At 41.1% G+C, this 13070-nt stretch overlaps 1 protein-coding gene across 2 annotated transcripts in view; it reads right to left on the reverse strand.

Moving 5' to 3' along the window:
* LOC108716094 (sushi domain-containing protein 4) overlaps nucleotides 1–13070 on the reverse strand; it is an 81775-nt gene that overhangs the window by 14716 nt on the left and 53989 nt on the right. For both annotated transcript variants that reach the window (XM_041562566.1, XM_041562565.1), the window contains exons 4-5: nucleotides 7402–7581; nucleotides 6056–6244 (exon numbers count right to left, since the gene is read on the reverse strand). In XM_041562566.1, the coding sequence (XP_041418500.1) occupies nucleotides 6056–6244; nucleotides 7402–7581 (369 nt within the window). The remainder of the gene's footprint in view (nucleotides 1–6055; nucleotides 6245–7401; nucleotides 7582–13070) is intronic.

The following is a 13070-nucleotide window of genomic DNA, read 5'->3' on the forward strand; positions in this document are numbered from 1 at the left end:
TGTGGCTTCTCCACTCTCTGGTGGGATTTCAAAACAGCGTAAAGACATTAAATTGAATTGTAGATTGTATTTACTTACCTGACGCCACGAGCCGTGCTCCTATCAGCAGAAAACTGCCCCAGCCCGGAGGTTATACCGGCAAGCACCACGGAGCGATCCTCTTCCTACTTTCTTTTCACAGAAAAGCCGAACTTTAACTAAAAAGTTGGTTATTTCATTCAACCACGCATCTCTGCCCTGGGAAATTTGAAGAGTGAAGAAGCCAGAAGAGGATCGCTACGTGGTGCTCACTGGTATAACCCCGGGCCGGTGCAATTTTCTGCTGATAGGAGCACCAGCACGAGGTTTCAGGTAAGTAAATACATTCACTTGGGGGTGCCTAACATTTGGCATCCCCAAGTGGAAAATGCCTTTCCTTCTCCTTTAAAGGGGTTGTTCACCTTTAAATTAACATTTAGTATGATGTTGAGAGTGATATTCTGAGACAATTTGCAATTGGTTGTTCACCTTTAAGTTAACTTTTAATATGATGTTGAGAGTGATATTTTGAAATTGGTTTTCATTTTTTACTATTTGGGTTTTCTGAGTTATTTAGCTTTTTATTCAGCAGCTCTCCAGTTTGCAGTTTCAACAATCATGTTGCTAGGGTCCTAATTACCTTAGCAACCATGCACTCATTTGAGTAAGAGACTGGAATATAATTGGAGAGGCCTGAATAGAAAGAGGAGTAATAAAAGGTAGCAATAACAATACATTTGTAGCCTTACAGAGCATTTGTTTTTAGATGTGGTCAGTGACCCCATTCAAAAGCTGGAAAGAGTCCAACAAAAAATGCAAATAATTCCCAAACGATAAAAAATAAATAATGAAAAGTTTAAATTAGCCATTCTATAACATACTAAAAGTTAACTGAAAGGTGAACCACCCCTTTAATGGATTTTCCAGGTGAAATGATGTATGTAACTCTCCAAGTGGCTATACACGGTAAGGCTGACTTTCTTTTGTTGCAGATGTGACTCTTAAGTTGGCCGTACACGGGCCAGTAAACGTTTATCGAGCCCAACAACAGTACTGGTTAACCAATTTCAGACTGAAATTCATCTAGATAGCCAGTGGCACATCTAGGTTTTATTGGGGCTCACATCAAATTTAACTTCGAGCCTGAAAATTTTAACATGTTGATCTTTTCTACCATGATATATTGAAATTGCTCATTAATTAGGACCTTACTGAACTCTACAAGCCTGGACCCACTCTAACCGCAGAGTCTGCGGCTTCTCATACCTCCCAGCATTTCAACAACAGAAAGAGGGCCGAAAATATAGTGTGGCAAACATTTTTGACCATTTTAGAAATTTTGTCACGTTATGGAAAGTTTGAACACATTTTTGGGAGTTTTAGGGCAATGTTTTATGTCGGGATATTTCACTAATGATCCGGGACTGCAAGCTGAGTTGTCAAAATCACGACTGTTCCACGAAAAATGGGAGGTATGTCTTCTGAAGTTACACCCCTGCAGATAGCAATTGGGCAGGTTTTATTTTCACGTCTGATGAGACCCACATCCGCATTGCCAGTCCTCATCTGACAGGCCTCTGTATGATCTGATTTTTGGACCTTGGCCATCGATCAGATCAACCTCATTTGGCTCAGATTGACTCTTTTGCCAACCTTACAGGTGAATCTGGCAGTTTATTTCCAGCTTTAGAGAGTGCCACCTGGGCGACACATCCCAATCAGTAATCTTCATTAACACACACTCTATATTAATTCAGTTCAATCAAATGTATTTTGCCTCGTGCTTACAAAGCATGAATTCCTGAATAAAAAACAATCAGCAGGTAGTAGTTATTGCAAAACAACCAGATTGGTTGCTATGTGTCACTAGTCAAAAAATTGCACCTTTTATTGCATTTGCCCTATTGCAGCCTTCAACTTAAGAAGTGGGCCAGACTAGAACACTCAGATAGAATCAGATGGTGAAAGGAACCTCAAGCACAAGCAATGGTTGGACTGGAGCACTTTGACTAATGGCAGACTACAGCGATAGGGCCGGAGAGTCTGTGACTCAAGAGGTGGTTTGGACTAGAACATTTAGATGGCAGTTTATTGAAAAGAGAGATTAGACTTAGAATTAGAACAGCTATAGGGGTGCAATGCCGCAGTTACACTCTTGATTCCATTTGGCCTTGTGAAGCAGCAACACAGGTGCCCGGCCACAGCTGCAATGTACACTCGCCAGGCTATTCTGTTATGGATGAACACAGACGCAGCTGCACTGTCGATTGGATTTGGCCAGGCAAATCAGTTATACAAGTGCAATGTATCCGCGGCTATGGGGAAAAATGTACATTCTGCTTGTACAGCTCAACAATAAACTGGTTCATTTGCAGTAATTATCTTCATCTGCCCCCTCCTGTTATGGCATATGTTTGGCCGTGCACCCACAAAGAGCTAGTCACAAGCACAGGAGAAGTGGGGGAGCCAGAAATATACCCTACTGCTTTTGCTGAGGGTAAAGAAAATCCATCAGGAAAGATGCGCTGACATTCAGATATCTGATCCATACGTGGAGCCATCAAAATGATTCAATGCTTTGACCCTGCCTGTTCCATCTGCGACAAACACACCAAAGCAAGATGTATAACCTTGCCCCGAAACAGGTTCCTAAATATATAAGGTTATTGCATTTTACGGCCCATTGTTCTGTTTGCTGCTGGTCAGCTTTTCTTCCCCACATGTCTAAAAATAAATAGATCTTTGGAGCAAAACGCCTTCTGCATTATGGTCTTTATAAAGTATTGATTGTTGTGACTTTCCGGGAGCAAAGGACACCTGGAGGACAAACATGCTCTGGTCTAAGAGACAGACCTAGAGGGACTCTTTTACAAGAGCAAGGAGACAGGCACTCGTATAAGAGCAATGAGAATGCAGTGATCGGTTGTGTCTTTGCACGGCTTGACATTCAATGTGATTGCTATAATTACATATACATGCTGCTGCTGCTGCTGGATTTTGCTTGGCAAGTAATAAACCATCAATCTACTAATCAAAAGGGGGTTCAGCCATTTATTATGCAGAGATTTACAGGACAGAAATAATTGTGTACATTTCTGCCTCTGAAGTCAATAAGTGGAATGTTTTTCAATTACTGATGAGCTACATTGGGGTTCTTGCGGTGTGCAGCGCTGTGTTGTTTTACATTAAAGGTTCAGACTCCATACACATTTATATTGGATAAAAGAGTATTGTTAAAAAGTGTGTTCTGTCTTACATAAGCTATCCTGTCACTCACACTGTCCTAGCTAGATCCATATCAGATATGGCACATAAAGAATGTGGAACAAACTGCAGGAATGGAGTGAGTAACTTCCCACTGATATAAATGTGAATATGTAACATCACAACTAAATAACGGTGATCAAGATACCAAGTGGGCCGTAGCAATAATGCCTCTCAAGCACTCAGTGCACTCAGCACTGATTCAAGCGATGAGTCTTGTAAGACACTCAAAGACTGATTTATGATTGCAGCACCACTCAAAATGCAATTTAATAAAATAATTGCACCTACTTGCCCTTTTAAACATATGCGCCATAAGATGATATGTGTAAGAGGTATAAAGTTAAGCACCCCCTAATAAAATTTGTGCAATAAAACAAGCTCAGCACTTAAGACTGTAAGACTGTATTTTCCAGGAACACTTCCTGCTCTGCTACTGCAGAGGGAACTAATGTGCACAGCCAAGGTAGGAACTTTTACTTGATGCACCAGTTCAATGTTTATATGCCACTGCAAAGTAGTTTAATACTGTCTAGAGCACACACAGCCTGCAGTGAACTAAAGCAGACAGACAGTTACACCTGCAGAATCAGTGCACATGTTGCACAGTGGTTTATGCTGATTACAGATCCTTAATGTTGTCTTATATAAAGAATACGGTTTTATAAAAGCCACACTATGATATTTATAGAATTGCTATGTTATTTGTATTTCCAGAACAGTATTGTTAAAACAGCATAATGTTATAAGACCTGTATAGTGATTTGTTTGTATAGAAGTATATATGTTTATTTGGTTTAGAAACTTTTACTTGATGCACCAGTTCCCATGTGCAGGGCTACGAGAATGTTCCTATTCTCTTTCAGCTCCCTGCAATAAATGGAATTACTTTTCTCTTACCCTACCCTCGCACTCTCAATTCATTTTCATATGTGCAACATATGCTGCATCTGCCTGCTTTGCACAACAGGGCACAATGAGTGCTGCGTTTTGGTGCAAGGGAGTCCGGGATTCCCACTATATGCTCCACCAATAAATGCTCCAATAACTGAAACAAGTGCAAATGCTGTTACTGATGATGCAAATTCAGTCATTCCCATCCCACATCACATGTTTTTCACTGGAGCAAATTACATTGTGCACTTTCCATCAGTGGCGTAACTAGATGTTATTGGGCCCCACATCAAATTAATTATAGGGCCCCAAACATATCTAGAAGTTGTCCTGTTCTATCAATAGATATTGAAATTGCTCATTATTCTGGCCTTAAGGGGCCCCTATACCTCCTGGACCCCCTGCAACAGCAGGTTCTGCTTCCTCTGTAGTTACACCCCTAAACACAATCAATTTCATACAGTGGCATAACTAGGGCCCCCCTGCTAGAAAATTTTTCAGAGGGGTCTAGTGCACTCTGATCCCCATCCTCCCACCCACTCCCTGCCTCTGCCCACTCCCTATCTGGATCCCGCCCACTCCCTGCCTGGACCCCACCCACTCTCCACCCCATGTCTCTGCTTCCCCATCACAGGTAAGAGAAATGCTGGGGACTGGGGCAAATTTACTAAAGGGTAAATTTTCACCTTGGAAAGCTTCGCCATACTTCACACAAATTCGTCAGACGTTAATTTGCAGCGAATACAGGTTTTTATAAAAATGTGAAGTTTCTTCTGGGCTGGTGAACTTTCACCTGCAAAAAGTCAGCAGCACTGGCATTTCTAAGTGACTTTTTGCTAGCGTTACTTTCTTCCTAGCAAAACTTAACACACTTACGCTTAGATCAATTTTAAATATGTGGGGTACATATAGGTCATAAATATGTCTTTATTAGTGAGTATTGGTGAAATAGATTGAAGTGGCCACTTATTATTAAAAATGTCCAAGGCAGCAAAATAAAGACAAAAGAGATCCTCTAATGTCCTAGACATGAGCCCACCCTAAAACAAATGTGGCATCAGCTTCAAATGGTTAAAAAAATTTAAAAACATATACTTAACAGTTACAACTTTTAAACATAATCCCACAAATGCCAGCATGTTGTCTTTTTTATGACTATTTTGGCATACATGATATTTGTCACTGACATATGAGGAGGATGTAGCTTCATTTTATCAATTCACCAAGTAGAACCTGGCGAAACAGACTCTGGTGAAAAGGGTAACAGATTGGAAAGTTCGCACTTGATAAATTTGCAGAGTAATGATCGTTCGCCTGAGCGAAAATTTGCCTGGCGAAATGATGCAAAACTTCACTAACGCTGAGCTTTTACGCCACTGAATTGTCCTCTTTGCCTTTTAGTAAATTGGCTAATTTGCGAATTGTATTTTTTGGTGAATTTTCTCTAGCTAAACCCACTTCGCCCTTTAGTAAATCTGCCCCATTGTGCCTTGTGTCTCTGTCACAGTTAATAGGAACAAAAGCCTTAAACACTACAGCAGAATTGTGCTGGGATCTTTATGGAGCACATGCGGAATTCTGTGTAGCAGATAGCAAATCATGCTCAATATGCCATTAACCAGTCATCTGGGCCAGGAACAAGAGAATACTAAAGCCTAACCCAGAAATATCAGTATCCCCTGCAAGGGTTAAAAAAGAATTGTTCTGAATGTATAAATACTGTATATACTGCACCTCCCCATGAGTGGCATCTTGTTAGAAATCTGCCCAGGTTTTAGAATTCTGCATCACTGTATCCATTGAAATGATATAGTATAACAAATTTCCTTTTTAAAAACATTGAAATAAACAATAAATGACTGAATAAACCATAGAGTACCTTCTACATCAAGGCACCGGGGAGGTTCCGCCGACCAGATGAGATTGTACATGCATTCAATATATTCAGCCCCTTCCAGCTTGTAGCCAGGGAAACACTGGTAATAGACCACTCGGCCCACCGGGAAAGAGAAATCGAACTCCGAGATGTTAATGTAACTGTGAGGCAGAACCAGGGGTCTCAGGCAGCCTGCAAGCAGCAAACAGGCAGCATTAGCAATGGTAATTCCATCCTGAACTAATGGATCAATCAAGTGTAAAAGTGTTTATTTATTGTATTAAGTGTTCTGTCAATAAACTTGCCTACACAATCCCTAATGTACACAGAGCGATTATCTAACAATTGTAATACAATTAAATATTTTTTTTTACCATATTTATCTGTGTCCTGGCAAGGGGTCCTCTGAAGAGTGGGCACAGGGCATGTTCCGTCTCTACCATGGGCATAACAATGGAAGAAGCAGACCCTGCAGTTGCGGGGGAGGGGGGGCAGTAGTGTATGGGGCTCTACTAGGCCCTAATTAGCAGTTTCAATCTATCTTGATTAGGTCAACTAATGTTTGGGGGCACTAAGTTGAATTTGCTGTGGGGCCCAGTAACATCTAGTTACATCACGGCTTTCTACCATTCCCTAAAACCTACTTTGGCTTTCACTGCTTCATATAGTGCCCTCAGCTAGTGGTTGGCATTTAATCAGTTTCTTTTGGGTTCTACTGTGAATGTATTTAATAGAATACACTATCTGAGAGTGCTCTTTTTTCCTACAGGTACCACAGGTAGGGTTGCCACCTTTTCATTACATTTTTACCAGCTGGTGGAGGGGGAGGGAACAAAAAGGGCTGTGACAAAAAGGGGCAGGTCATGATGTAAAGGGGTGGAGCCATGTAGCAGAGATGGCCAGGAGGAGAAAAGTTAAGTTTCCAGCAGATTGGGGAGGGCTAAGGGGTTTTGTTAAGGGTATTACAAATTTACCGGCAATACCGGCATTGGCAGGTGTTTTCCCGGCTAGGCAACCCTAACCACAGGGGTGTCAGGCAGTTAATAATACCTAATGAGACCAGCATTGGACTGGGGTTCCAGGGACCACTGGGCCTGCTGTCTCAGGGGCACCCGCACCACCCCCAAAGCTTCAAACACCCTCTGCCCTCCCCCACCCGAGTGCTTCCATATTCCTTCATGTGGCAGCGACTGGGGCAAGGGAGGTAGGTTGGGCAGCAACCAGAGCAGGGGAGGGAGGTAGGGAGAGCTGCAGGGCTTCAAGTAGAGAGTGGGTTTTTACCCAGTGCCCCACTGGCCCAGTCCGACGAGACGTCTACTAACACAATAGGATTTGACTTGGTACTAAACCTTGACACATGGCAAGATTATCCCACGTTCCATCATCCTGACATATTGAAGCCATGTTGTCCAAGTCTGGGTAACGAGTCTGGAATCCATCACGGCAGCTCATTATTAGCTTGTCTCCCGTCTTGTAGGTCTTGTTAAGAATATCAGCGTCTTCAACGTAGGGAGCAAGGCAATCTGTGACTTGATACAGAGACAGGACAAGTTATTTTGTTAATGTCATTATCATTCATACATAACATTCCAATTTAGTTCATAGCCTTGGGCAAAGTTGAGTGTTATAGACTAACTCTACCATGTTGTACCAATTACAGATGTAAATATAAACATGATATAAATTCTGTGTAGTAGATACAGTGAATAATGTATGCACATTATAAGTCATCAAAGAGTTCCATGACTGATACAAATCACAGCATACAGTATATCCTCATATTTTACAACAGGGGGTACATTATTTATTATAATACACAAGTTTCAGTGAGTTACATGATAGAAATCGCATCACTAAGCACCAATAATAACTGACATCCCCAGGCACCATTTATAATGATATCATTGAAAGGATATCCATGGGTTTTGCGTATTATTATGTTAAGCAGCGAACTCTGAGTATCACTCAGTATTATTTATATCACTAAGGTATTATGTACTGTAACTGACAAGCATATTAAAAGTCACTGAGAGGTTATGTGACCATATAAAGGCACAAGGCTGCAGGCTGAGTTATACAGGGAACTCGGAGTATCACTCATGTATTATAAGGGATAATGTACCCCCTACTGTAAATGATAAGGATATTAGAAGTCACTGAGGGGTTGTTCTGTGACTATATAAAGGCACAAAGATGAAGGCTGAGTTGTACAGGGAACTGAGTATCACTCATGTATTATAAGGGATAATGTACCCCCTACTGTAAATGATAAGGATATAAGAAGTCACTGAGGGGTTCTGTGACCATATAAAGGCACAAAGATGAAGGCTGAGTTGTACAGGGAACTGAGTATCACTCATGTATTATAAGGGATAATGTACCCCCTACTGTAAATGATAAGGATATAAGAAGTCACTGAGGGGTTCTGTGACCATATAAAGGTACAAGGATGAAGGCTGAGTTATACAGGGAACTCTGAGTATCACTCATGTATTATAAGGGATAATGTACCCCCTACTGTAAATGATAAGGATATTAGAAGTCACTGAGGGGTTGTTCTGTGACCATATAAAGACACAAGGCTGCAGGCTGAGTTATACAGGGAACTCTGAGTATCACTCATGTATTATAAGAGATAATGAACCACTATTCACAAGTTATATTACATTAACTGTATTTCTCTAGAAATATCCAACATGATAAAACTTATTGGCATAGGTTATTCTTCACAGGAAGAACATTGCATTGTATGTATGTACACCCAAAATATCAAAGCTCAGGGTCAGCGTCCCTGTGCCATTGCTAAACCTGAATGTTCTCTGCTCACATCTACAGCTACAGTGAAACTGGGACATAAAGATGTAATTGCAGAACTGGTAAAGAAATCATGGATGCGTTTGCTTTCTCCTTAAATGCCAAAGAGGCAACAAATCCCCAAAAGACAAACAGATTTTCAAACGCATTAATGGGAAAATAATTTTCTCTTTTTATTTGCCAACATCAGAAAACGTCGTTATGAAAATGACTTTGTCGGTTTAATAGCTGGGCCATTACTGTTCCCACTCCCACCCACTCGCGCTCCGCCCGTCACATGTAATTGTCCCACAGCGGATTCAGGCAAATAAACTTATCTAGGAACATCTGAAAGTGAACTGATTCAAATGAGCTTTTTGTATGACTGGGAAGCCTGAGAACAAATGCAGAGAGTAAATGAGGGCAGCCTGGCTCTGAATGACAAAGTGACAGCAGCGCAACTAATCAGACGATTGCTTCATTTATAAAGAAAACTTTTTGTGTATTTTATTTAATTTGTGGTTGTGACAGAGCGGCTGGAGGCTGCAGAGCATATTGAGCTGAGGTCTCTGCCTTACATTACCTGCATTTAATATGCCTCAATAAAGATTGATTTTGGAAGCCCTTGCTTGTTATTGCGGCTGCTTGTGTGGACGCTCTACTTGCTCATTGGCAGCTGGTGATATTTTGTACAAAGAGGTCCAGATATAATAGTGTGCTGTACACAGCCCAATACTGCAGTCCTTTAACCCCCCCAAAGTTTAGACTCCCTCCCCAGCATTAAATTACACATGTGCCCAATGTGGCTTTCAGCTTCATAGCACCTCAGCCCTCCTGAAGTTGCCCCAGTTACTTCCAGCATTGCTGTCACCAAAGGATTTGTTTTGCTACCAGCCTCCTAAACCGTCTAGTAAAAACTGGGTTAACCATTTAATCAGGTATCCAGCTTATGAATGAGAAGGAACAAACAGTAGGGTACTCAGGAGTAGGTCAAACCTGCCGTTACACCATTAGACACATGATCGATACTGATATTGGGCAGTAACACATCGAAGGATGGAAAATAGCTTATTACAAAGCAGTGATCAATTATTTATAAAGTATTTATAAAGTGTTAATTAGATTCTGTGGGGAAATGGGCAATCAGTGGCACAAACTGGTGGAACCTTGGGAGGGAGGGAAGGAAGGAAGGAAGGAAGGAAGGAAGGAAGGAAAGAAAGAAAGAAAGAAAGAAAGAAAGAAAGAAAGAAAGAAAGAAAGAAAGAAAGAAAGAAAGAAAGAAAGAAAGAAAGAAAGAAAGAAAGAAAGAAAGAAAGAAAGAAAGAAAGAAAGAAAGAAAGAAAGAGAAAACCCTTTGGTAAATGAGTCTTTCATGTCAATTTATTTTCAAATCTGTGTCCAATGAGTGGACACTGTGCCCAGTGAGAGTTTTCTGTGGTGCTCTGATATTAGGAATAAGTTACTTTTACTTTGATATACCCATCTGAGTCCGGCAGGGGGGACATTGTATGTTGCAGACAGGTGGTGTCGAAGGCCCCCGCCTCTGTTCAGGGATGGTTTCTCCACCTTGACATGAATTGCCTCTGTTCATGCAACTCTCACAAGTAACACCTGTATCTAGGAGTTGCAGGACACATTGGATAATCCTATCACAGTAACCACACAGAATCAACACCTCTGTGAATTTCTTCAGATGTCACCTCTTTGAAGAGTTACAATGTGCCATTGTGATTGTATTAGTGGAAGAGTTTATATGCCGAGAACTTCCCACACCAGTCAGTTGAACTGAAGAAGCTGCTCGGATGAGTAGTGAAACGTCTTCATTGATTACTCAGTTGTTTTTAGATTTACCTATACCAGATATTTCATGACCCGGATGAATGAAAATCTTCATAGTCATAGGAATCCTATGCTATTTCTCGAGCCTGGCACAACTACACTGGAATTCCGGGGGGAAATGCTGCATCGAGGGTAAAGCATATAAAGACTGGGGTCCATTCATCAATCCGATATTTAACAAATGGGACAATTTATAGCAGCACGTGTCAATGGGATGATGAAAGCGCACATTTAGCAATGTCCAATATAAAAATAATGGGAAAAATCGAGGGCGTGTTGAGTTAGAATTGGAATGAAATTCCAGAGGGCGATGACCCAAGGAGATCCGTGTGAGCAGATTTGCTATTAATCATAGCTGGGACATGAATCCAAGGTCAGTGTTAAATCCTGCCTTTAATTTATTCGGTCTTCTATTAAACTGAAGCTGCTCCTCTCTCTCTGTGATGAATATAAACTTTAGGTATAAAATTAATACATTGGTTTTACTTTAAAAGAAGCCTGTAGTGCCCATTTAACCCTTTCACTGTCTATTTCACTGATTATTTGGATTATCAATACTTTACTGGCCAAGCATAAATATGTGCTCTTCACCCAATGGAAATACAAGTCGTCTTAGCTGATCTCAATCTGTCCTCTGGGTCTGCACTGACAGCAAAGCCTATTTTTTCTAGTGTTCCTTTAAGGGGCAGTATACACCTATTGTATTGCTATTATAAAGTAGTACAGCTCCTCTGGTAAACTGGTTCAAGGAGATAACAAGCTCTGTATAAACAGACTCCTCTCTTCTCTAATCTGCAATCTAGGAGGAGCAACTCATTCAAAAGAGAGCTTATCAAGGACTGGTAATTCATTTTACTACCTACTCCTCTGGCAACAGTGACTAAGCAAATTGGCAAGTGAAAGTGGCTTCAATTTGTTGTTTAGCACAAGAAATAACTAACAGCATCCATATTTCATAATTAAACTTGCCCATGTTCCAATAGGGGGTATACTGGAGCTGCTGTAGCCTTTAAAATTCAAATGAGTGGTCTTTTGGGATTCATTTGGGAGAAGACCTGATCCAGAGGCTGATGGGTTCTGCACCCAAAGGGGATTTCACAGAATGAAGGCCTGCGCCGTGGCCTATGCAGTGCTATTCTCTCGATCCCCATTCAAAATGGCAATAGCTGTCAGCCTGTACTGAAACATCAGCAGCTTATTAAAGAGCTGGGTGTCTTTTACTGCTGCCTTAGATTCATTAAATGGAAATTGATTAGGAAGTGCACAGGGCACTGCTGGATACCCGTCACTAGGGCAGAGAAGGGCACGGCGTGAAATCAGGAGAAATAGAGAGGGCCGACAGCACTCACACAACTAATCAGCCCAGTGCAAGGTCAGTCCTTCTCAATAGCTGTGATATTATAGATGGGTGAAAGAAGAGACCATTCATTCCCTGTGCGTTATAGGGTAATAAATACAATGAGAAGACTTCCAGCTTGATGGGGTTTAATTCAATATAATGAATTAAATATGTAGATTAGGCGGTAACTTCCTAGTGTCAGTATCCAATTCAATGACCCGCAATATACTTTGTGTAATTAAAGCCTAACATAAATATTTGTCTCTGTTTTACCCTTGTTATAGAGTTCATGTCTAAAGGCACAGCAGCCCAATGAGAGAGAATTAAATGCTCGCTGAAGCCTCTCCATCTTGTCTTCAATGAAGCCCATTTCTTCAGCCTGACCATCTTCCTCCTGTCCACATACTCACACTGCACAACGGGAAATGACTTTAGCTCCATATTTACCGACCATGTGCATTGCAAAAGGTGCACCGCAAATAGAGGATGTATCTTGGTATTGGTGGGCTGCTGTAAATCTAGACACATCTAGACAATTACAATGGTAAGAGTTGTGCACAATTGTTCTTGTTGGGCAGTAGTTGAACTATAATTCTATAATATTTAGAGCCATCCCCAGTTGGTTGGTTGCTTTATAACACCCAAGCCATAAGTTAAATAGCGAATGTTTTACTGACCTGATAGGCTCATAAGGAATAGCAAACACTAGAGATATATCAAAGGGATTATAGCAACATTTAACGTGGTTTAAAAAGAAGCCCATTTCTTCAGCCTGACCATCTTCCTCCTGTCCACATACTCACACTGCACAACGGGAAATGACTTTAGCTCCATATTTACCGACCATGTGCATTGCAAATAGTGCACCGCAAATAGAGGATGTATCTTAGTATTGGTGGGCTGCTGTAAATCTAGACACATCTAGACAATTACAATGGTAAGAGTTGTGCACAATTGTTCTTGTTGGGCAGTAGTTGAACTATAATTCTATAATATTTAGAGCCATCCCCAGTTGGTTGGTTGCTTTATAACACCCAAGCCATAAGT

The sequence above is a fragment of the Xenopus laevis genome, chromosome 5L (genome assembly GCF_017654675.1).
Source record: "Xenopus laevis strain J_2021 chromosome 5L, Xenopus_laevis_v10.1, whole genome shotgun sequence".
NCBI classification, from domain to species: Eukaryota; Metazoa; Chordata; class Amphibia; order Anura; family Pipidae; genus Xenopus; species Xenopus laevis.